At 36.5% G+C, this 27,297-nt stretch overlaps 1 protein-coding gene across 3 annotated transcripts in view; it reads right to left on the bottom strand.

Moving 5' to 3' along the window:
- Positions 1–27,297, bottom strand: part of LOC137396371 (DNA-binding protein RFX7-like) — a 57,510-nt gene that overhangs the window by 12,593 nt on the left and 17,620 nt on the right. The window contains exons 1-8 of one of the 3 annotated variants that reach the window (XM_068082619.1): positions 22,043–22,166; positions 20,724–20,790; positions 14,669–14,803; positions 10,914–11,088; positions 8,824–9,010; positions 8,268–8,370; positions 7,608–7,756; positions 734–885 (exon numbers count right to left, since the gene is read on the bottom strand). In XM_068082619.1, the coding sequence (XP_067938720.1) occupies positions 734–885; positions 7,608–7,756; positions 8,268–8,370; positions 8,824–9,010; positions 10,914–11,088; positions 14,669–14,803; positions 20,724–20,790; positions 22,043–22,115 (1,041 nt within the window). In that variant the 5' untranslated portion in view covers positions 22,116–22,166. Of the gene's footprint in view, positions 1–733; positions 886–7,607; positions 7,757–8,264; positions 8,371–8,823; positions 9,011–10,913; positions 11,089–14,668; positions 14,804–20,723; positions 20,791–22,042; positions 22,167–27,297 lie in introns of those variants that run through there. The other 2 variants (XM_068082621.1, XM_068082620.1) reach the window with 2 other exon arrangements.

Raw genomic sequence — 27,297 nt, forward strand, 5'->3', positions numbered from 1 at the left:
TTTTTGCAGGATTTACTTTCAGAGACATACACAAGGGCTACCATAAAAAGTTCTACATTCGACAACATCCTCATACAAAATAAAGTGATCTGATGATGATACATCGATCATAATGATAAGTTCTTGAAGTTAGATATTTAGAGGGTTAAACGACTAGACAACCAGCACATGACCACAACAGGAATAGTACACGCTTGTCACTGATCTATCATGTACCTCTTGTGCACAAGTGTGATAAATCATTATAAATGGTTTTACGAGGTCATTACCCCCAAATAAATAAAACTGTCTATTCCGTATAATATCTGTGATATTCGTATACTTGGCTAGTGTCCTCTCAACTGTCAAGCTATGACTTGTTGGAATAAGAAAAATCGGTATGGCGGTTAGTTTGACTACTTTTAATGTGACTCTCCAAGAATTTATGGGTTGCAGAATTTCAACTTATCAACCAGAGTATTTTAAATTCATCCTATCGAGACGTCTGTGGACACAAAGCCCATATAACACGCATGAACTTGACTTGCAACGACTATGCGAAAAAGCTTACCAACGCCTTCCGATTGACATTGTCATGTCAGAACATGCTGAAAACCATTTTCAAGGACGAAACCTTGGAATACGATGACACAGCATGGTAAAGAATTCAAATACAACACTTTTATGATGATCCAACTGTCATGAAGATGTCGCTAGCCGACCTAAACAACTGACTTAGTGCAGCAGCGCCTACCTGAGAGTGGGCGGGCGTGGGAGTGGCAGGCATGGACCGACCTTCTGACAGAGCATCAAAGCCATTCCCTTGATAAGTGGTAAGACAGGAAAGCTTCTGGGTACCCAGGCCATTCACAGGGGAGGTACATCGAGAGCTACTAACGGAAAGCGCTGCAAACAATATATATTTTATATAAAATATATTTACAATATTATATACATATATATATTTTCTTAACAGTGCTACTCTTTTTCTGCATATCAAGCTGGTGTCGGTGACATAAATTTGCTCAGAAGAGGATGAATACGCATGAAAACGGAGAAATATATTGACTTAAATTCACCAACTACCAATCAAAAATGGGTCATTGCGTTGTTGCGATATGGTTTTAGCAATTGATCCTATTAATAAATGATTGTGCCAATGATTGCCATAAAATAGCAGTTATGCCATAAACTAATAGTTGAGATGCACACAGAAGGAGATAATTGCAGTAATGGGATGTTTAGATAATAAACTAACAGTTGAGATGCTAGCCTGTCTTGACAAACTGTTGTTTTTGCAGAGTTGTACCCCCGTCGAGCAGGCGAGCAACACAACAGCTTGTCACAAGACGTACTGCACCTGATGCATCAGCTGCACTGAAAGGGAGTTGTTATCTTCCGTCTATGCGGCTTGGCTGCGATGTTATGGCGGTCGCTCCATTGGTAATCCTAACGGATTTTGCGCAAAAATTTATGTAGAAAAAAAAAAGATTACAATGTTTAACTAAAGACCAGTCTCTATTGTAAACGTTAGTAGAATTTAAGAATAACATAAATTGAAAATAAAATCTATAAGAACAAATAAAACTAACTGATACAAAAATAGAAAACTGACTGAGCGCACAAATAACGACATGTTTAGTCGTTGTTGTTGCCTAAGTTCTCAAGTTCTACTAAAGTTTACCGCTGAGACTGGTTGCTGGTTAAACGTTATAATCTTATTTTTTCTGCATAAATTTTTTCGCGAAATCCGTTATGATTACCAATGGAGCGACCGACAACATCGCAACCAAGCCACATAGACGGAAGAGAACAACTCCCTATAAGGGCAGCTGATGCATCAGGTGCAGTACATTTTGTGACAAGCTGTTTTGTTGCTCGCCCGCTCGACGGGGGAACAACTCCACAAAAAACAACAGTTTGTTAAGACAGACTATTGAGATGTACACACAAGGAGATAATTGCAGTAATGGGATGTTTAGATAATAAACTAATAAAATAAAAGTAAAATAAAAGTATACAATTTCTGAAATATGCAATTCGTGTACCGATATTGACAGCATTCGAGTGACCACTAGTTATTACTCCCACGTTCGTCTCCGCATATAATCAATAATCATTGATTATATTATGAAAAACCAGCAGATCTAACACTAGCGTGGACAAATAACAGAACTTTAATTTGAGAAAGATCAAAATTGCAAAAATGAACTTACAAAAAAATTTTAGTAGGTTTTATCAAAAAGTATAAACATTTTACGACCACTTACAATTGTTTTTTTGTTCACGATTGTTCTAGATAAATTAACTAACACAACTTGATCACGGTTGAAAACCTTCAGAAAAAAACGAGCGGAATGGCATCGTTGCCAATGCAGTGGCTGATATCTGCTATTGCGTTCAAGTTGCAGCATTACCTGTCTCTATTCTATCGATCTCTTTGCAACTATAGATGCCATAATCGCACTTTCGCTTGATCTGAGTATTTTAACCGTGATCAGGTATTGTTGACTTCAATCTTGAAACAATGGCAGCCAGATCACCTCCAACATCAAAAACAATCACAAATAATCGGAAAATACTGATACTTTCTGATAAAATCTACTAAAATTTTACGCAAGTTCAGTTTTAAACGATCAATCGAATTTTGGCCTGATAGATTCATAACAGAAACAAATCTACAGAAATACCTATCACTAGTTGTGCAAGATTTACAAACGCAAGCAAAGCGAGCTCACAATCATGTTATTAACGTTAAGTAGCCTCTGTCCCAAGGAATCTCCTATGAGAAGTCAAGAGGCAAAAACCGGGCATATAGCCTACCAGTGAAGTGTTTACATGTCATCATGGAGCATGCAGGCGAGGCATGCCGGCTCTGCAGTGAAACGGGCATAGCAGCAGATGAACCCAGATAAGATTCCCTTGTCACAAAGGAAGGAGTTTATTAGAGGTCAACTAAGAGTCAGGTGCCGAGCTTGTTTGCCTGCTCAGTTTGTTTTTAATGTCAAGTGATGACGCCATGCATGGTTTGTTGATACAGCCATGGCAGCGGAGAGCCTTCTAACAATAGCCTGTCAGCTGGCGTGATAAACTATAAAATGTAAGCAATCGTGACACTGCTCACCTTCATGCACTTCAAATTATCTTTATGCGACCTTCATCTAACCTTCCCTTGATATGTGTCAGAGAGGCCGTATAATAGCTACTACTTCACGGTGTTAATGCTGCTTCTTCACCTCGCAGCAGCGGTAGTCATAAAGGTAGAGAAATAACCTCATTTACGGTAACAACATATATTTTGTTACACCGTAGGAAGAACTTTTTTTGCGCCAGTTTTAATGTTAAACCATAACTGTCACGAACAACTTTTATCGTGTTTAGTAAGTAAATCAGACACGCTGATTCCGATTTTGTACTCAAAATAAAGATTAGTCCACTAACCTTCAAAGTCATTTAGGCTTTTTTAAAGCGTTTCAATATCCGTTTCGAAAACAACACAATCGGCATTACAAGCTCCGCCCATAAATATGTGACGAAACCTAGCTTTTTCAGAAACGGAAGTTAGGAATGTTTAGTCCGATTTAGAATAATAGAGATGGGTGTCTTAAAACCCATTATTATCTAAATCCAGCCTGTAAAATAATTTCAGTTTTTTATGAAAGGGATATTAACTATTTAAAATTGCTCGCAGCTTGTTACATGACGTTTAAATGGGCTGGACGCCGAGAAAAATGAGCTCAAAAAGCGCGGTTTTATCACAAGCTAGCGTTGTTATCGCGCTTTTTAAATATGCAATGCTAAATAGCTTATCTACCTTTCAGAAAAGACTGATATTATTTTTAAGGCTGAATTTAGATATTAATGGATTTTAAAACACCCATCTCTATTATTCTAAATCGGTCTAAACATCCCTACGTAACTTCTGTTCCTAAAAAGCTAGGTTACGTCACGTATTTATGGGCGGAGCTTGTTATGCCGATCGTGTTGTTTTCGAGACCGATATTAAAACGCTATAAAAAGTCCTTCATTACTCTGAAAGTTAGTGGCCTAATCTTTATTTTGATTACAAAATCGGAATCAGCGTGTCTGAATTACCTATTAAATACGATAAAAGTTGTCCGTGGCAGTTATGGTTTAACAGAGACGGTTCGAAACTAGAACTGAAGTATGTCAAGATATCTTGGGCAATGAGAACAAATGATCTGTCAAATTAACTGATTTCCAGACACATGATGACCCGCTATCACATCATCTTAGAGATCGCTGTGACATTGTTCATCCGGCTGTGATATCTAACAACCCTTTGTGATACAATACTGGGTACCGCTGCATCTTCAGCTCACGGTGACATCTTCTGAGTAACTGGGGGACATCTTCTGAGTAACTGGGGGACATCTTCTGAGTAACTGTAACATTTTACGCCTGACAGGGACAGACCATCCCAGACTTTAATGGCAATGCGATGGCTAGTACCAGGGCCAACTAAATGTTGCGTAAAGAACGATGCTATACAAAGATAATTTTGGCTCAAGATTCAACAGACCTTGAGCAAGTTTCTTATTTTGACAGAAAAAACACAAAACAACCTTGATCAAATTACTAATGACAATTCGGTCGACCTCACCCAGTATCAAAAGGTAAAAATAGCTGATGTAAATAGAAAGTGACACGATGTCATCAACTACATGGCATGCATGACAGAAGCTCGCTCGCCTACACTCAGTGACGTGACGTCATTGGAGAAGCTATTACCGGTCATTGACCACAAAGTTATTTTGCTAGCAGCGGCTGATCTGCTTAAACAAAAATGGCTAGCTGTGTGAAATACAAGCCTGGCTTCATGAATAGCTCAGAGCAAAAGAAGGAAGTACAGCCTTTTATAATTTTGTAATGCTGCCATATTGTAGGCATCCCTTGAAACAGTCCAATAAATCGGATATATATTAAGTTGCAGGCTAGTATGGAGCTACTAAAGGAGTGACCAAACAGGTCAATGGGCATAGTGCTGATGAATTAATGGACACACACTGTGTAGAGTTTTGCTGCAAAGCTTATGAAATTGTTATTTTCAATAGAGGCCATACTAAATGCTTAGAGGCCAATCTTGTTGCGTCTCAATGCCATTTAAGGCATTAAATGGCATGAATTAAACATGAAATTTTCTTTTAGACGTAAAAAAATTACAACAAAACGGCCGATATCAGTACAGTGCCCTTTCAGGCTGCGATGTCCCTGTTATACGGTTTATCACCTCCCGATGTAGAACCCGACGCTTTTTCGTCCCTGCCATACAATTTTTTTTACGCCATATAATATCAACAAGAATTTAGCTTGAAATTCAAATTTGACAGTTGCTGTGCTTAATAGGTCGTAATAATGAAGATGTTAATACGCTATTCCCCAAAATCCCTCCCACAATGCCTGAAAGAGATACGATGCTAGCTCTCTCTCAGTTCAGCGTCATTCATTATAAGTTATAGTGAAAATGAAACCAGAAAGAGATAGGTGATAAAATTTTAGAAGATGACAAAATTAAAGTTTAGTTTAGTAAAATACATATTAAAACTTAGCATTAAGTATGTGTTTAGTAAGCTAAATTCGTCTAAGTTTAATTTAAGGTTTATGTTATACGTCTGTCTCAAAGGTAAGCACTCCCCATGGTGCGTACTGCAGGTAATACATTGTAATGTGACATTTTATTGCAGATCATAACTACTAAATGCAATAAAGTTACTGTAGGTAACTAGTTACTAAGGTTAACATACTATTTTGTTACTAATTTTCAACATGTACAGTATGTATATAAAATTTTGGTATTCTTTAGGGGTGCTTTCATTAGATAATTACTATGGGCCTCTATATTCCTCTATATGACATTTTCACCTTACGATGCCAACATCAGAATAAACTAAAATCATATAGCGAGGGTCCACTGTAACTTTGCAGAGCTACTAAAGTGCTCCAACCCTAGTATAATCTGCTGAAGAGATGTGAACAGCACATAAGTCCCCCAACCCGAAAACGTACTGGACAAAGAGTCAATGCGATCGCAAGCATGTCCAGATGACTTTGGTACGAAACATGGGCTCGTATGACTAACCACTGAAGGAGGTGTGACAGAAATTCACCCATAATTAGTAATAAATTATCCATAGACCTATACTGTATATGTTGATTGGCCAAATTTAGATTTGCTTCCCTTGGTCTGCCTTTAACACAATCATATATTCAGATGCTGCCGACTACCTTTATAACCGCTGCCACTCAACACATCATATCTGTGAATAAAGCAACATTTTGATGAACGGATTTTTCCTGTTACCTCTCTAGTGCTCCAAAGAGTAGTATTTTTATATTATCTAAACATTTGAATAAAAATAAATTTTTTGATACAACTGATTGGAAATCAAGCAAGCAATATCAATATAATATTGCTTGCAATTAATAGACAGCGATGCAAGCTAAACATAAATTCTTTAGAAAAATGTGTAACTGGAAAAACTGGTTCTGATGATAACATGCTCATAATTATCATGTTAACAATATTTGCCTTTCTGGCGGATATCAGGCTGTCTAAACTTCTAGGAAAGCCTTGGATATAAAAGATTACATCAGTAATAATGCATCGTCGAGTCATGACATTTTCTATCAATAGAATGGATACTACAACCCCAATAACTCCCAGTTGCAGTGACCTGCACTTGTGATCGTTCAAAGGCATAACACGCGTTTAGAAATAGCTCTTTGAGGACCTACTCGAGATCATAACAAAGCTGTAGACTCTGTAACCATTCATTCCCCCACCCCCCCCCCCCCCCCCGAATGCATAGTCCTTGATGATGTCACAGAAACCTTAAAATACCTTTTCATGACCGCTAGATACCTTTGCTGGAGTTGATAGCCAGGCAAATGAAATATTTACTGAAATCACTAATTTACTGAAAGTACAAATGATTTTGTGTATAGCTGCTAGTCTTAGAATGAAAGCTGACAAGCCAGACATGAGGCTAAATTAGACTGAGATAAGCTATCAGGGCCCGACGAATTTGCTATCAGTGATGGTTATGATGAAATGCTATTACAGATAAGGGCGTCAACGTTCTTTCCCAGCCAGCTATGCGCTTTCATCTCCTGCCAGAAATGTGTTTATTCTTACACCTGACGTCACAAAAAGAAACAATCGCTGTGATTCAGTCTGCACTCAAACCTTCTCTGTCAGTTTTTAAAATTAGCTTTACTTTTTGTTACAAATTTCACCACCCAGTCAGGGAGTTGAGAGACCTTGAGCTTTATAATCCAAGGCTAAGAGCTGAGAGTCAATTAAAATTGAGAATGTTCTGGAATAGGAATGATGTATGATGTAATAACGTGTTATATACCGCTTATCTAGTGTGCGGAGGCTAGTAACATCTAGTATGATTGAGACAAGATATGACATTATCGGTTTGTCTACAAGAGCCTTCTTCCTTGATATTGTCTACAATAGCCCTGTGCCCTTGTAGAGAACTCTCTACAAGGGCACAGGGCAATTGTAGACAATATTGTCTACAATAGCCCTGTGCGCTTGTAGAGAACTTTCTAGAAGAACTTTGCTTAAACATGCAGTAATAGAAGAAACTCAAACTGACCCAATTGCTCTGGAGAGGCACGGCTGCTGCCCGGAGCGCTACTACTGACTACCCCCTGCTCAGGCTCTGGCGTCGATTGGCTACTGTTGAGGTGGCTGTTGGAAGATTGCTGCTCGAGGGACAACTCCGAGTCATCCAAAGAGCCTGTCCTGCAAACATGGAATGAATATAAATATGAAGGCTGTTAGTTAGAGACAACAGTAACACAGTAAAAGAAGATGTTATGGAGCTGAAAGAGAGTCTACAAGGCTGGGTGAGATACGTTGTGGTTACGTTATAACAATCCATCGTTGAAAGGTCGGTTTGGACCATAAACTATAAGATAAATCTCCAATGTTACATCTGCTTGAGGATATAATGCCTCTAACCACCTACGCAGCAGCGCAAGAATGATTCAAGAATAATATTCAAACATGATCAATAAAAGTTAATAAACAATCTGATTGTAAATAAACTTCACTTCCTGACCAGGTAGAACTACTACAGTAAACTTCACTTCCTGAGCAGGTAGAACTACTACAGTAAACTTCACTTCCTGACCAGGTAGAACTACTACAGCAAACTTCACTTCCTGAGCAGGTAGAACTACTACAGTAAACTTCACTTCCTGAGCAGGTAGAACTACTACAGTAAACTTGACTTTCTGACCAAAACAACTACCTTGAGATCTTCTTCTGTTTATCTAAGAGTCGTTCTCTTAATTTTTCCTGGAGCTTTAGCTGAGTTTCTCTGTGCTTGTTCACGGGTGGAGGGTCAACCAGTTCTGAAAAAGAAAATGTAAGTAAATGAGTACTATGTAGGTGACTTTGTGATCAATTGAGTGACTATGTAGTTCAAAAAGGATTCAAAGCTTCAATGTGAAAAGGCAAATACTTAGCTTACCTACACACGAGTACTTCAAAATGAAATTGCTTTTATTTAACGATACTGCAAGTAGCTTGTGTAGAGAAAAATGATTTTCATGACCAAGAATGCTGTACCAACTTAAGGAGTTGTGAAGTGGTAAAAAGCGAAAGAGACAAAGGCAAAGCTAACAACAAAAATATTTGTTAATCACAGAGGTCAAGTGTAAAAGTACACCATACCATAACTGTACAAATACCCGGAGAATTAGGACTGCAAATCGGTTTAGGCATTACTTAGAACAGCTAAGAGAACTAGTATGAGACCTACTATCAGATCTCAAGTTATAAAATGTGAGTGCAGACAGACTTACCACCAGTCTCCCCAAGGCTAGCTGTCAATGTCAAGGCAGCGCAGGAACGGGTTTGCACAAATCTGTTCTTGAGGAGATACTTAGCGAGCTCATGGGTGCTCCTGATCTTTCGACTCAGTACGGTTGATGCCCACTCACAAATGAGGTACTCACATGCCTTGCATATATCCTCTGGAGAGCAGGGGGCCTGACAGAAAAAAAGTTCAATTACGAACATGATGCAAATGGGGATTAGCAAATACAAGTATGTTGACAAAAGAAAGCAGGTGTGCTGATGAGGAAAAGCAAGTGTGCTCATGAGGGAAAGCGGGTGTGCTGATGAGAGAAAGCGGGTGTGCTCATGAGGGAAAGCGGGTGTGCTGATGAGGAAAAGCGGGTGTGCTCATGGGGGAAAGCGGGTGTGCTCATGAGGGGAAAGCAGGTGTGCTCATGAGGGAAAGCGGGTGTGCTGATGAGGGAAAGCAGGTATGCTGATGAGAGAAATCAGGTGTGCTGATGATAGAAAGCAGTTATGCTGATGAGGGAAAGCAGGTGTGCTGACGAGAAGAGCAGGTGTGCTGATGAGAAAAAGCAGGTATGCTGATGAGGGAAAGCAAGTGTGCTGATGAGGAAAAGCAGGTGTGCTGATGGGAAGAGCAGGTGTGCTGATGAGAAAAAGTAGGTAGGCTGATGAGGGAAAGCGAGTGTGCTGATGAGGGCAATCAGGTGTGCTGATGAGGGAAAGCAGGTATGCTGATGATAGAAAGCAGGTGTGCTGATGAGGGAAAGTAGGTGTGCTCATGAGGAAAAGCGGGTGTGCTGATGAAGGAAAACAGGTGTGCTGATGAGGGAAAGCAGGTGTGCTGATGATAGAAAGCAGGTGTGCTGATGAAGGAAAGCAGGTATGCTGATTAAAAATCATGTGGCATGATGGATAATAGCTGTTTCTTGTCACCAAACAAAACATGTTTTTACAAACATTGATTTTTCCCGATGTGACAAAGAGTTGATTGAAGATAAGTGATCGGAGCAAAATACCTGGCCTTGTATCCATAAAATACTCAGGTTTCAGTCAAATCTCACCTGAGTTCAGTGCCACTTAACAAGCTTATTTAGGCAGGAGTTATTACCAAGCCTATGCTCCGTTATACATTCAGCTAAACTATGACTACATTTTGTTTAGAAAGCCTCAGCGCTGTGAAAAAATATGAACTACCTACTTGCACTCGGTTATATCGACTTGCACTCGGTTACACATGTAAAAGAAGCAAGACACACTGAGGGTGGCTAGAGTCATCCATCCTTTGGAAATGCCACACCTGGATACATGCCTAGACAGGTTGCCACCAGTAGTCAAAACAAACTTCAGCTATTGTTGGAAATTAATATTGCTCTTGGCAGGTACTGTGTTAGTCAAGTCAAAATATAGTTTTATCGAACTTTAACAGAGTCAACTTGAGCTGTAAGTCAATAGTACGTTCTTATGCATCTTACAGACAAACTGTAACAAGTTCATGAATAATTCGTTACATAAAAACATTCAGGGTCATTTTCTACAACTTGAGACTCGTGACACCTTATTATTTTTTGACCCTTCAATCGGCACCTTCATGACTGGTCATGCAGCAACAGAACGTAAGCTTTTAAAATCGACAGATGTTGGTTTGCAGTTAAGCTATCACAACCAATGTCCACAAGCTCAAAACAGAATGGCATTGGTCATGCTCTAGCATGCTACGTTATGCACAACCAAATCTTGTGTTTGATTGGACAACCTTTTATTAGCGAATGCGTTATTTGCCTTTTTTACTAGCTGTTTATTAATTACTGATTCAGAGCACAAAGAAGGTAATAGCTAGGCAAGATTTTGACAAGAAATAACTGCAATGCTGATCCTTTTTGCTGACAAATCGTTTGCGCTGGTAAAATACTAATGAGACTCTGCTAAGCTTCCTTCAACTAAATTCGTTTTGCGGTGGTGCAACTCTGAAAATCTTATCACTTTTGTAATAAAGCCTCAAGGAAATTTCGTTAAAAGTATAAAAACAAGCAAACCAGTTTTTGAGAGAGCTATCACCTTACTTGATGAAGTAAAATCTCCTAGTACTTACCATATTAGGGTGGGTCATGGCTGAGCGAGCTCTTCTCTTTACACCTACATAACAGTATTTGGAGCAACCACGGCTACCTAGCCTTCTGTCCTTGGCATTCGGGAAGACTGACTTGAGTATGCGACCAAAGTCAGCAGCAACAAGGGGCTTCAGCTTATTCTTTGCACAGTACCTCCTACGACAGAACAGGTAACAATTCACACAGTACCTCCTACGACACAACAGGTAGCAATTCACACAGTACCTCCTATGACACAACAGGTAACAATTCAAATCGAGCTAAAATTAAAATAGCAGCTATAAGGCAATGCTATAATGCTTTGTAAATATTTTGTTACCAACTGAGATTTGAAACAGAAAATCCTCCCAGTGTAAGTTTTACACAAAAATATACACATACAATACATACGTGTACGTATAGCTGTTAGTGGAGTTATGAAATACTTCTGTAAATCTTTTGCGAGCTTGAATTTGTTTCATCAGATATAGATATACTTATCGCTAGAAACGCTAGTATCATAAAGAATAATAAGGAAAAAGCACTCAATACATAGAGTGAATTGTGAGAGTGAATTATAGTGTAATGAATAATATGGAAAGTACTTAGCTGTTAGTAATTTGGTAATCTCGACCGATCTGTTTCGAACAGACATAGTTCTGCTCTTATCACCTGGTAATTTTGTATATATATACACATATATTATATATACATATATGTTATATATATACATATATTATATATACAAATATTATATATACATATATTATATATAATATATGAATATACAGTCAAACTTGGATAACTCAAACTTCATGGGACCGAGTGAAAGTGTTCGAGTTCTCAGAGCGTTCAAGTTGTCAGAGCACTGTCATAAGTCCATGTATTTATTAGTAGATACATGTACATATACAAACTATAACATAAATCAAAAGCATAAATGGCTTGTTTCAAATTAAATGCTTCTAATGTAAAGTTTACAACTTTTTATCAGAAAGTATAGCTATTTTTCTATCACCTGAGATTGGTTTGTTTTTTGAGGTGATGTTATTGCTGGGACGATTTTTATATTAAAATTGGCAAAACTTGATCGCTGTTGAAATACTCAGAAGAAAAGACATCTTTTTTCTCTGAGCGTTTTAACCAAGATCAATTTTGCCGATTTTTCTTGAAGTTTATGCGAAGGCTACCTCGCTTTTCCTAGCCTTCGTAGGACCATCGCTAAGCGGATGTTTGGTAAAAATCAAATTTCACCAAACCTTTAGCAAAGTCATTGACGAAAATATTTTGCCGATGATGGCAATAACGACGTCTACGAACTACTAAAAGTTGGGGTTTATCTCTATGGCTTGGAATAAAGTGATATTCTAAAGCGATAACAACCGTCTCGGTAGCCATTGGGCAAAAAACTGTTCAAGTTAACGAGGTTGAGGTCGAGTTATCTGAAGCAATTTATCATTGCGTGGGAACGGACCAAACCAAACCGTTCGAGTTAACCATGTGTTCGAGCTATCCGAGGGCGAGTTATCCATGTTTGACTGTATATTACATATACATATATTATATGTACATATATATTATATATGCATATATTATATATAATACATATACATATAAATATATACATACATTATATATATTATATATAATACATATACATATATATGTGAATATATACATACATATATTATATATAATAATATTATATATGATATATAAAATATATATTATATATACATACATATATTATATATACATACGTATATTATATATGTGTGTCATTTCAAGATTATCAAGTTAAAGTGGAAAGCATTACAGTCTAAGAGTTGAGTATATAAAGCTAGACAGTATTTGGTACACATAACTAAAACTTGTAGCAGCTACAATGGTTGCCCGACAAATTTTACAATGTTCTCGTAAGAATGTTCTTTATTAATTAATAGGTAAAAATCTAGCTCGAAATCATGGGTCGGTTTTACCTGAATAACAAAGTTAACTTAAATTTCATGACGTTCTCCTGAGCGTTTTAACTGCGATCAAGTTTTGTCTATAGGAAACCGATACTTTCTGATAAAATCTACTAGAATTTTGTATAACTTCACCTTTAAGACATACTAGTTACTGTATCAGCTCACAATGACATATATACACTATATCACTATGACATATATTAAGGTTGTGTTGCAGTTCAACTGGGTGAGTTCTACCTTTGCTACAGTTTCTTTGAAAAGGTCTCCAGTACAGGAGATCACATTTCGAATCCATCACTTTTTATTGTTGCATTTTGAGACGTGAGCTATGTTGATTTATTGCCCATCAGCAGGTGTGAATGCTGCAAAAACGGTCTTTGAACCTTAGAGCAACAGACGCTGAATTGCTTTTTATTTAAAGGAGAGACAATGCATGAGCTTCCTCGGTCAATATATTTTTAAAATCGCCGCCATTGACAGGCAGCAATCTAAAGCCTGGTTCACACTAGATCGCTGTGTGCCAGCATCTTCCATTCGGCTTTCGTTATCGACTATGTGAATGGGGCTGACAGCATCAATGAAGCAATGCGGATACATTGGGAAAGCTTGCAGCTGTCAACTTTCCCAATGTATCGCTGAACATCGACAACAGCCTGTATAATGTGAACCATTTCGGTGATAGTAATTCGCGGTCGTGGATAGCGTGGTTTAATTATTTCTGTTTATGATAGTTACTGCGAGCAAGCACGCAATAACAAAACAGGTTTTTTTTAAAAAATTAAGAAGAAAAATTAGAACACTACATCATGGAGCATTTGTTGACGCAAACGCAGGTGTTTGTGATAGTGTGAACATTGTTATCATCGACAATCACAGAAGCATTGTGGCGTCAACGCTGAGATACGGCGATATAGTATGAACCAGCCTCAAGACAAGACGAGAGACTGTTAAAGACGAAAGTTAAATATGTGACTCTCAAATGCAAAGTGAAAAACACACAGCTGTAACTTGTTGTTTCCAGTTGATTATGATTGTTACAGATGTTCATGCTAGGTTATGATAGTTCATCCAGGAGTTGCTTCTTTTTTGAAAAGTATCAGTGTTAGAATAAAAACAATATCTCATCCATTTTTTACATCAAAGTATGAATAAATAAATTAAAGTTAATAATTTGGGCAGCATTTTCTGTTTAATGTCACCAGATATATTCGTGCTTTGAATGGAACATCTTGAGTAAAAAAGATAGGATAAAGAAAATGTGTTAAAATCCAAAGAATAGTAAACTACAGAATGTGTTTGGTAACCAGCTACCAATTGAAGCAAATTAGCTTTTGCTCAAAATAATAAAATACTAGCATTAAACCGCGGGCACACGGGGATCAGATAGCCGGCAGATTTTCAATTTTCATCAGAATTTTCAGATTTTCAATCAGATAACCGGCAGCACGAGTATATATTTTCACCGCAAGTCGCTACACTACTTTCACGGCAACATTTCATGAACAAGTTTATTAAAAGCAACTGTCCTTAATGCTTGCAAAGATGCTATCTTGAGTTTCTAATCAAGGGTATTTAAAAAGCTGGTTTGCAGGAAACAGATGAAGTTTCGGGACCGAATGTTTTTGCCGGCTTGATGGAAGGCATGTAAGGTTTGGATGAAATCAGCTAAATAGTGTGGACACTCATAGCCTTTACTCAGACAACACGGGTAGGCTTACCCAGGCACCTGTACACTAAGAGAGATTTATTTATATTGACAACAGATAACACTAGATGGATCGACTCACTGATAGTCGATATATACGTCACTCTTCTGTATCGGAACTTCTGCCTTCACGTCTTCCTCGTAGTTTACCTTGAGAAACTCGAATGCTCGCACATGCTCAGGTCGATTAGGGCGCTTGACTTGACCCTTTGGTGACCTTAAAATGAAGAAGATGGTGTATTGAGAGTTATATAGCTCAGAGGCAGATGAAAACAAAATTGGAACTCAAAAATCATAAATAATCTAATTTTAACAATGCAGAGGTTGTTAAATTATTTGAGTTACTGAATTATGGTTTATGTTGTTATATATACAAGTAGGTATGGTTATATTGAGTTATCATTATAGGAGCATAATATTAATGTTACATTCGCTAGAGACAACGACAGAGTATTTTTTTTCAACAAAAAAACAGAAGTTTTAATGCGGCTATCACTACAGACCTACATGTACAACACTACCGCTCCATAATAAAACACCAAGTTTCAAGAACAATCAAACATCCGATGCTAAGGTGTAAATTTTCAATTAACTGTTGCTTGAAAAGGAGGATGCCGCTGTTGTTGCACAACAAGGTGTAGGTAGCTCATCTCCTCATTAAAAAAATGAGCAGAAGGCTTGCAATTACATCAACTTTTTTATTATTTTATTAATCCTAGTTCATTCTTACCAAGACTATGACTACTATGCGTTTAACCCTTTCGCTGCCAAAGACGCATTTATGCGACTTTTCCAGCAATTGCGTTGTAACGTAATTTTATTATTCGTTGACAACATAACCCACGGTCTTCAAGACTTTTATGAAACTGACAGTGTTGTCCAAATTTTTCTCCATAAAATTAGCCTAAAACAACAAAGCAATTTTAAATTTTTGTTGGAGAATTTCCAAACTAAAAACGAACATTTTTGTGTAAGTTTTGCTAAGTACCGCCGCGAGTCTGAAAACAGGTAATTACTTATGTTGATGATATTATAGCCAATCCAGATTCAGATTTTCGTGATTATACAGATAATTAAAGTAGCAGCACTGTCTCTGATAGTGGTGAAAGTAATAGCTTTGTAAGAGTAAGGAACATTGCGGAGGATCGTTTCAGCTTCGCAGCGATCGTAGCTTCACACAGCTTTATCATCGCGCAAAGTATAGATACATTACATTTTTTACATAGCAATGTTGGTTAAATGTTTGCAAAATAAAATATGTAAGAAAAATATTTTAGATAGTTTGAAATTGAAAAAATATTGTATACATATCATGATACAATATCTGCAATTTTCGGTAAAATGGCTGGCACCAGGCCGATAGCCGAATTTTTACATGGTTGGCAGTAAAAGGGTTAATATACTGTTTGTTGCTTTGACAATTTATCAATTATTATTTACTAAAGCAATATCCATTTACAATTATCATGTCATCTGTGTTATCCTAGACAATGAGTAACAGCGAGAAACAGTCACTGATTGAGCTTTTGTAAAACCATCATTTTCGCAATTGTCAAGATAAGCCTAAAATGAAGAGTTTTTCCTGTAAACCATTACGGTTGTGTGACCAGACATTTCTGTAGTTGGTCTTTACTGCAACCATAACCGATGTTTGAATACTGATGCTTCATACTCCCTTCCTAGCTCGGAAATACACAAAAGTAGAAATCTTTGACCTTTCATCCGAGATTTGGACTAAATTGTTTATTCTTTCAAGGGGTGAAAGGAGGGAGGAGGATGAAGGGGGGGGGGGGGGGGTGTCCTATTACGGATTCTATGACAAAAGAAAATGGTACATTTGAAGATTCAACAAATGTTTTAATTTCTATCAGAGCCACTCACATTACTTAGTTATAATAAATGATTATTTAATAGTTTTTTACCTAAGCGAAAACCCAATGGAAAAAAAAGCTGAAAACTAACTTTTAAATATAAAAGTTAATAAAAACCTTGAAAGAGCTTACTGTCATACCGGATTACTCATAGTAAACAGCTAGAATAGAATAATATACAAAACAAATTAGCTGATTAGGTTGTTACTTATATAAAGATTTGTTACATCAAATCTTCCATGGCTGTATGAAAAGCTCTCTCCATTTATTTCTCCAAGTAATAGCTACTCAAAGAAATGATATCTCTGAAACAGACAATTTGACACAGCTGGACTAAAATCACTTGTTGTGACAGCCGAGGAGAGTAAACAGCTTTGAAAATTTGAACAGCAGCCTCATTGGAAACAATAGCAGGGGTCCAACAATCGAAGCAACGATAAAAAAACAAATTTATAAAACTGAGCTATCATCCAATGACTCACAAATACTGGCTCGGCCATCATGGACCATATGACTGTCTGGAAAAGAGGTCATCACCCCTGTCCCATGATTGCTGACAGATTAACAATTTGATGAAACATCATACGGAAACCTTCTTGGCCAAGTTTGCAGAAAAACATTCACTCGATTTTCGTATGTCAGATTATGTTTACAAAGTGACTTTCATTTGCTATACATTAATTACTAAATTCACCATTTGATCAAATAATTGTTTGAACCCTAATCATTTTTAATCATGAAACCTCATTGTATCGACTGTTTTTAATCCATAAAGTCTCACCGGAAGCTTATGTGAACGCCAAAACCATGTCATGGCCAGTTCCACAGACTGAAATTCGATGTTTTGATTTTGCAATTTTATTTTCTAATTGAAATATTCATAAAGCATTGTATTACCTGAAATAATTAATCAAAATATTTCTCGCTTTGTATTATCACAATTGCTTTTTGATGGGTGATTCAAGGATGACTTTCTTGAATAATATTTTCATAACATGATCCACTTTTGCTACCTTGCATCAACAGGCTTGAATATGTAAACATGCTGTATTCATAGATATATGGTATTAAATGTATATATGCTGTATATACATATATGTATCCTCCTGTATTGTTTCCTCGCCACCGTCAACTCAAGCAAGAGGAATGTCTACTCTAACTCGGGTCTTCTACCAGAGACCTGGGAGTTTGAGCACTAGCCTCGAGATTTTAGCTGTTCCCAATAGCACACTTTTCAGCAACTGACTTGTGTTCATTGTTGCCAGTAAACATACCTATGTTTATTAAGAGCAGGTGAGTTCAGATCTGATTTTGAAGTAGAATATCTTTCAATTGGCAGGAATGCGAGAGATCTATCAAGCAATCTTATAGACTCTGGTCTGGGACTATAAAACGTTAGTCAAGTTTTCAACGTTACTACTATCAAATTTAGTTGTTATCTTCATATTATTAATGGACAGAGATTTATTCAATCTGCTGCGGCCATTACAAATCACTTTCAAATCAATTCGAAAAATATAAAAAAATTTAATGGAAAAGGGTATAACTTTAGTTTTGTTTAAGCTAGAAAGACAAAAATAATAATTCACTATAAAAATGCATTGCCAATAACAGTTTGATTTCTGCTAGAATTAATATACACAATTTCATTGCCCATCATCTGTAGATAAGAAATGAAAGAGTCTTTTCAAATAGCTTGGCTAATAAACAGATAGCCATAAAAATCATATAATACAACAAAATCATCCACTCTGAGCATACAAAAATTGTACATAGGGTTACGATTGGCAATGCTCCAACTTTAAAGGAACCAAAAGTACCAAAGACGATGAAAGAGCAATACAACAGGGTTTGATAGAGAGATTTAATTTAAGGAAAAAGCAAAAATTTCATTTGAACATCTAAAAAGTAAAAATATTTCATTTAAAGCAAAAAGAGCTTTTTCTTTCTATACATATAATTAACTTTACTACTTTTCCGGTTTTTTTTGTCTCATGGTCTCATTTGTTTAAAACAACAGTGACCTGTGATAATAAGCTCATATCTACTTACCTACCTACCTACCTACCTACCTACCTACCTACCTACCTATCTATCTATCTATCTATCTATCCATCTATCACCACATTACGCAAATGACGGTATAGCATAAGTATTCACCTCATTTATAATTGTACCGATACTCGTGCATTATGTGCACATGTATAATTCAACAAACTACGACTTTACTTTGAAGAATAAAAATGTGACAATTGTTTGTAATAATTAATACTTTATGCTCAGCGAGATCAACTAGTTCAGCAAACTTTTTTGTAGATATTTTTGAATACCAACAAAAGATTTAGTTTTGCAACAGCTGTTTCTTTGAACTAGCTCATATCCTCCTAGTACATCATAGAAACTGTATTAAATAAATTATTTTTATACAGTTATATATATATATACACACACATATATCATGCATCATATATTTGGCTCAAAACTTTTACGAGTCGCATTTGTGCTAAATGCATTGCGTAAAAGTTTTGCTCTGCCAAAAAATTGTTTGAACGCTAATATCGACTAGTTATGCAGTGCAGAAGAAGAGTTGAGGTCAGAAGACATTATGAAAGGTATTGAACAACCAGAAAATTTTCTTTCCAATGAAAGCAACAATCAAAACGCAGTTATCTGAGCAAATGATGCAAATATTTTTGTTTTAAAAAACCTTAATTTTTGTTTTTGCATGTAATGTAAGTATGGATAATTTATGTTACTTGTTCATGAATATATCTTTGTAGCGTTTGATAGATCATTCTTGTAAAATTGAAATTTGCAGATTTATAGCATATCATTTGATAGCATCATTGGGGTAATGTGATATTACAATTGATAGATCCTTGAAACTCCTCTTCTAGTGCACATAAAAAGCCAGTTTTGGCCGCAAACTGTATCAATGCATTTAGTACAAATGCATTGCGGCAGTTTACAGGGTAAAATATGGATGATATTCGGGCCCATATTTTGCCTGTATAAAAAAGGCAAAATATAGGTGACATTCAGCTCAACCGTCAAAGGGCTAAATTTATCTTGCCAAAATTCCGACGAGCCGTTTGAAAAACACAACGCCAGCCTCTATTTGAACGCCACCTCTCATTGACCGCCACTATAACGGAGGGGTTAAAAATAGAGCTCCATAGCTTTCAATTAGAGGTTTTAGGATATGTAGGTGTTAACTTACTTCTTTTTCTGAAAACTGATTCAGACTCTGGTGACAGCATACACCAGTATGCAGCATCTAAGTCCAAAACAAGACAAATACAGTTATCATCTCTAGTTATAATCTAGTAGCGAACAACATGGTAACAAGCAGAATGTTGGCTATGCAGAGCTTGAAATCTAACACTATTCCCATCTCTCCTTTCAAAGGACCACAGAGCAATTCTGAAGCGGCAAAGAATCTCTACCCTCAATTAACCACTAAACCACACCGCTGTCATTGCTCATTGCGCAAGAGAGACTCGCGCAAAATCTATTATCTTGCCTCCTACTAGTTGCTACTAGCTAGGCAGGGATTTTAGTAAAGATATGGATTGCTTTCGCATCACCTTTGTGTTTTACAGAAGGGTAAGCGTGACAAACTACCGGAAATTTTTGAATGCTGGATGCTATAAGCTTTCGTTTAACACAACACAAGTCCGCAAACTTGGAAGTTATTCTCTACCGCTTGCAGCGATAAATGAATGACACGGTAAAGACTATCGATGATTCAGGAATGAATTAATGAAACATTTTAACATATACTGAATGTGCCTTTTATTAGAATCATAGCCTAAAACATTAGAATATTTATAGAGACCTCAGGTTCAACTCATACGCATACACTCACCTACTGCCAAGAGACCCTACTCAACACGGTTATCGTGTACGCCAACCAAGGCAAAAACAACTATAATTTTCCTACAATTGTGAGGGGTACACCCTTGGTCTTCTATAGCCCAATTGCATGCCACCTGCGCAAGGGAAATTCAAAAGCGCTCGCAAAATACCGTAATAAATATCTTGCCCAAAGACTTAGCTTGCAGGTGCTGCAGGGTCGTTAAATATTAAATACAAAACCAAATATGTTTACGTGAGATTAATTTGAACACTGTATGACAGTTTGAATAAGTGCGTGATATAATATTGCACGCAATAGTAACAGATTTTACAATATCAGTAACTATATTATAGAGAGGAAGTCAAAAGACCTACCCATATGATCAAAAACACTGCCGAGCAACTCACCTTTCGCATACGTCGACAGCATTGCTAACTGCTTCCATGGCACCTGATTGGCCAGGACATTGCTTACCTAAAATAGAGTGAACAGTTTAGCATTCCAGATAAAAGGTCTACACAGATGCAGCGGCACAAATAGTACAGACTAGTATACATGTAGAGATGTAATGTTTTTAAAAACAATAAAAAATGTTGCAGCCCATTAGACTGAGGATACAAGGATATAAAGAAGGACATGTTACATAATCTTCTCGGTTAGGCAGCTGAGAAAACTGTTTTTGACTCATAGTAGAATGTCTTTCATCAGTTAGGTTATGAGACAAGTTGCGTTGGTTGACGTCTGTGCCGCTATTATTGATTCTTAATTACGATTGAAAGTGCAATTTTTTGTTATCAAAAGAAATAACGGTCACTTTCTGGCATGAAAACAAGTAAGACATATCTACATGTAATTCCAAAGAAGTATACTAAGGTACATCTATGTTATAAAAAGTATATGCAAAGAACGCGACAATATCCTGGTTGGTATATATATGTCATAATCTGGAATTTCGACCTCTTTTATCACATCCAGTACCTATCTGTGTATGATCTGGAGAGACTTGTCCAACACTGTTATATACAAAATGTAAAAACATTTCACACGGTCTTGCAAAGAGTTATTGCTATCACAATCACGCTGGGTTACCATCACTCATCAGTTTAGAAGATCAACTACATGCTAGGAGAAAAAGGTACTCGCTTGATGTTAGTGTGACATAACCCTGGGAGATGAATGTATTTGGAATTAATCTATGCTAAGCGAGAGAGGTTTAATAGAGTCAGTAAGATGAGGTGACACGGGAGAGAACATGATTAATGCAGGCATTCTTCCGATATGTGCAGCCCAGAGGCGTGTGCAGTACCCAAAAGCATCTCCCAACTCTTGAGTTTATTTGCATCAGTCATGGTAAATTTACCTAATAAGGAACACTAAATTGCTGATGCACTGATTTAGATCAAGGTAGAACCTATAAACTTCATGTACGCTTTGCTGTATAAGTGAGTAGGTTTCCAACAAGTCAGATCTAATGCTATTACTGGTTAGGCTTGCTTGCAAAAGATTAAACCAGGTGCCAAGTCTGCCGATATATAATATAACAAGAATACATACTAAAACTTGAAAGTTACTAAATTGAACAAAAGCCCTTGTTAAAAGAAAAAGTAATATAATAAGAATATGTACTAAGATCTACAAGTTACTGAGTTGAACGAAAACACTTGTAAGAAGGGCAATCTTATAAAACAATCCCATCTCCATGATTTCCATGACTCTTCACACTTACCAGATGAATTATAAAAACCAAGATATGTTCCATACTTGTGACTAGTCATGAAAAGGCTGTCGTACAGCAGCATCCTTAACCGAAAACTGACAATAAACTAACGTCTTTTCATCCTGTGGCAGCAGCGACGCTTATGTATAGTCATTCGACAGGCCTATCAGCGTTTACGAATACACGCTGCAAGCGATTGACCAATAGCTAACAAGGTGTCAATCCAAGCACAACACGATGGGTGTCAACATTAACATTGAGTAATGTTTTTCCACCTAGTTTTATTGCGTAAGCCATAGCTGCTTCAATGCGGCATCCATTCACGCTGCTCCTTTGAAAATGCTACCCGCGAGACTCCTATCTGTACACAGACCGTCTACAGACGTATTTAGATTGGAAAAGTGTTTGTTATGGTACATGTACGGGGTACAAGAGCGATGTAGACAGGGTAAATAAAGATGATGTACGCTTCTGTTGTTTCATCACAGATTTGAAAGTATCAAATTTTCTTAAATCAGCTATAAGTTGAAAGCTGCCAACTTAAAACATTTCATCACCTGAGTTTTGAGACTTCACGACTGGGTATATTTACTCTCAAATGATAGCAAAAGAAAGTTTAACAGCTGGAAATATGTGTACCTAGCATTTAAATTCAGCTTGCATCAACAAAATAATGATTTGGAATGATCCAGACACTATAGATGCATAGTCTTGCCGCTAGAGCAATCGAGCACCTACACGTACCAACACGTTGGTACCCTACACTACCAACAGACAGTCAGATAGTTTGTATTTGCCGAGTGTGAATGAGGTGCTTGGCCTCAAAAGATGCTGAAACAAGGTCGACCTTTGTTTGAACTATTTCATCAGTGACTTCTACCTACAGCCACGCACTACCTGATGTTGATAGAATTCAAACAATGGGAACAGTAACGAGCAAAGGATCAATCATTCCTTTCGACAGGAAGTGAATATGGAAGACAATTACTACGATGTGGATCATGCTGAGTTGGAGCATTTCAATGGACATAAGAATGTAGTGGATTAATGCCAGTACTTCGTTGAAAAAGATATGGATTTCAACACCAGAGGTCATAGTGACGCAGTAGGGACTACTCAAATCCAAATGAGAATGACTTAAGTATGAAAAATGTTTAAAATGGAATAGTTTGTGTGGCATTACTTGCCAATTTGCGGGTCCGTTTTTTGCAAGCATGAAACATTCGGCAAAAATGTACAGTCCAGTTTTGTGGTAACAAAACTCAGATGACTTGTAGAGTTTTGTCGTTAACATCTTGCTGATGATGCAACCTTGTGGATTAACCGTGCCATGAAAACATTTGTATTACAATATCAAGTTGTCTGTTTATACCCTCAAAAACGAATCCTGATGAATCCTAACAGCTTTCACACAATTAGATTCTGCCTAGTTTTGTATTAGCAATTTTAAACAAATGCAGTTACTCGGTTTGGTTTCTATTGCGAACTTTATCAAATGCCAATATTATGATATAGTCTCAAGATATTGCCTTTGTTGTCAGCTTATACACCGACGAAATGCATCACCAATGTCTAGTGCAGATATTCGCTGTGGCCATATACTGCCGCTACGAAACCATGTGTCAGGTTGATGAGTAGTTTGAACAAGAGGATTGACAAGTCCTGACATCCTTACTGGATTTTCTATTAACATGTAGTATCATGAAAACATTATTAGCTAATATATATCACCAAAGATTTGTGATATTAATAACATTTTTAGTTTTTGCAAAACAAATACATGTATATGACATGTAATAAGCAAATGAAACTGTAGCCTATGTGGTGTGATAATATCAATAGCTATAAATTATAAACTAAATCAATTGTCATTTTGTCCTGATATCAAATAAACTAGACAAATGTGAAATTGTTTTTAAATGATTACGTATGCTAAATTCTCAACATTTCATTTTTTAATGTTTGAAGATAACAGTCTATGCATGTATATGACTTGAAATGAGGAAATAAAAATGTATGTAATGTGATCATATCTGTACAGATTGTTACCATTAAAAACTTAAATGTTCAGAATTTAGCCTACATAATCATTCAAAAACATAATTGTACAGCCGTTTGGTTCAAATATTTGAAATATAATTTAATATATAATTTATAGCTATTGACTAAATTCACAATGAGTAATAATGCTGTAAATGAGAATTTTAGTTTTCCAACAAAGGGTCCAGTTTATTTCACACACTGCTGCATATAATTAATCAATTGCGTGACAGCATGCTGTCATCTTAGTTGCAAGCCAATCTTCAACAAAACTTGCTAGCAGTAGAAATGAATGAAATGGAATCGAGATTGTTATAATTAGCAATTTCAGTGGATATGCAATATCTACTGAAATTGCTAATTATGCCGAGTAACTGTGACAATAGCTCACATCCATATGCAGCGATTTGAAGCGATGCAAATGGCTACGAGCATGTAAAACTATTCATCAATAAGTACAAATTATTCGTTTATTTAAGTTATTATATGATCTTGGCTGTTTGAACGCACCAGAAAGATTATAATTCATTATAATCATTATGGAGATATGCCTAACTTTGATTCCTCTATTTTTGCTTGCTGGAAATATAAATGGCTTGTTAAAGATCGAATATGCAACCTTATAAAAACATCTTCAAATTTTCTAGCAGTTCTTTTGAAAAAAAGTTTGCTACGAAAACTGTATATTCAACCACCTAACTTAAATAGGACAATCAGAATCTCTCCATCAATCGACTCTTGATGCACACACAAATAGCGACTAGTAGAATAGGATATTACAATGTTTTTTGACTTTTCACAAAAATAATGCTACCTGAGCAGTGACATCAGATTTTTAGTATTTTTATATGCAAAGTATCATGCAGTTATATATATATATATATATATATATATATATATATATATATATATACAGTCAAACATGGATAACTCGAACTTCACGGGACCGAGCGAAAGTGTTCGAGTTATCAGAGCGTTCAAGTTATCAGAGCACTGTCACAAGTCCATATATTTACTTATTTATTAGTAGATACATGTACAGATACAAACTAGAATATAAATCAAAAGCATAAATGGCTTGTTTTAAATTAAATGCTTCTAATGTAAAGTTTAAAACTTTTTTATCAAAAAGTATAGAAATGTTTCTATCACTTGAGATTGGTTTGTTGTTTGAGGTGATGTTATTGCCAGGACGTTTTTTAGATTAAAATTGGCAAAACTTGATCGTTGTTGAAATGCTCAGAAGAAAAGATATCTTTTTCTTCTGAGCGTTTTAACCAAGATCAATTTTGCCGATTTTTCTTGAAGTTTATGCGAAGGTTACCTCACTTTTCCTTGCTTCCGAAGGGCCATTGCTAAGCACATGTTTCTTAAAAATCAAATTTCACCAAACCTTTAGAAAATTCGTTGACAAAAATATTTTGCAGATGGTGGTAATAATGACGCCTATGAATTACAAAAAGTTGAGGTTCACCTCTATGGCTTGGAATAAAGTGATTTTCTAAAGCGATAACAACCGTTTCGGTAGCCGTTGGGCAAAAAACTGTTCGAGTTAACCAAGTTGAGATCGAGTTATCTAAAGCAACTTATCATTACGTGGGAACGGACCGAAGAAACCGTTCGAGTTAACCATGTGTTCGAGCTATCCGAGGGCGAGTTATCCATGTTTGACTGTATATATTTCTCAAAGTATGTTGTCTGTCGTCTGTTTCTGTCATCTGTCGGTTTTCCGGCTATAGATCTTAAAATCTTGGTATTCCACATTCTGATGGATTTGAACTCACGTCGATTTTCGCATCGACGAGTGTATTATTCGGATGTTCTACCACTGAGCTAGATCATGCATTAACCAGATTGCACAACAGTGATCAGATACGCTTTCATATAAAATATACAGCATGGGCGGCCTAATTATTTTAGCCTTAGGTTTTCCACCAAAGATTTTGAGATTTGTTTGCCTCGGAGCTTGAACATGAATTCGGTTCTCGACTAAACTAGAGCATGTGCATTGCAATCAGCAAAGCTCCGGAAACGCTTGGAAACGGATAAGCATTTTACGCTTCATAAATTTTTTACAAAAAGGGAGAAGCCATGTGGGACGCCTCCTCTACCGAAGACATTTGCTAGGGAGATAACCCTTCCAGTCGAGTTACCCTAAACTGTTTTGGAGGATGAGTATTCTTTAAAGATGTACAGTAAACAGGCCATTGTTGTTTATATTCACTTTTTCCTACGACTTTTGATGTAACTATCTGTTGCATTTTTTGCTGTTTCATTATCTATTTTTGCAATTTTTAGTATTGTATTTTAACCTTTAATGCTTTGGATGTTTTAAAAGTCAAACATACGAAATGTTTACTTTTGCTTTCTTTTTCCATCATCATAAATATAAAACATTTTATTAAAATTAAACACGATCTATATATATCCGTTTCTATTTATAGTATGCAGTATACAGTACAGATTATGGTGTAAATTTTTGAAAAAAATACTTTACCAAATTATATCTCCAAATTTACCCAAGTTTTTCTCATCTTGGAACGGAATAAGATCTACATAATTTTATTTTAATGGGAAAAATTGTTTCGGATCTCGAAAAACTCGGTTAGCAATGCTAGAACAGTTCCACTAGAATAGGTTCCACTGTACGTTATTAAAAGCTGTACGTCGCTGAAAGTTATGAACTTTTAAATTTACAGTGGTTTGAAAAACTTTTCCTCATGATATGAAGTTTGAAAGTTACAGTTGTTTGAAAAAGTTTGAAAACTTTACAGTTGTTTTTATTTTCCCTCTTAATTTATTTCAATTGCACAAAACACTTTTCTCATGATATGTAGCTTGAAGTTAGAGTGGCAAATGTTGTTATATGTTAAATACAAATCAATTTTCTGTCCAAAGATTTTTTTATTACCCGGACAACGCAGCTAGTATATATATATAATCCTCAAAGTTAGTATGTGTGCTGTTCCAGCTATAGCTATTAAAATCCTGGAATAAAGAATCCGTATCACAGAAGATTTGACCTCAGTCCCTCGGGTTCACCAGTTCGATTGCCTTACTAATTCAACCACACGAGCTTGACAGATTCATAAGGCGATATATGTTGCTATATGGCAGCAAATACGCTACAGCTCTCCATCACGACGCAAAGTGATGATGTAACATCATGAGAAGCAGTAGCTCTTATTAGTAAGCTTACTCAAATTATCCATTGGCAATGTGCC

The sequence above is a fragment of the Watersipora subatra genome, chromosome 5 (assembly GCF_963576615.1).
Source record: "Watersipora subatra chromosome 5, tzWatSuba1.1, whole genome shotgun sequence".
Taxonomy (NCBI): Eukaryota; Metazoa; Bryozoa; class Gymnolaemata; order Cheilostomatida; family Watersiporidae; genus Watersipora; species Watersipora subatra.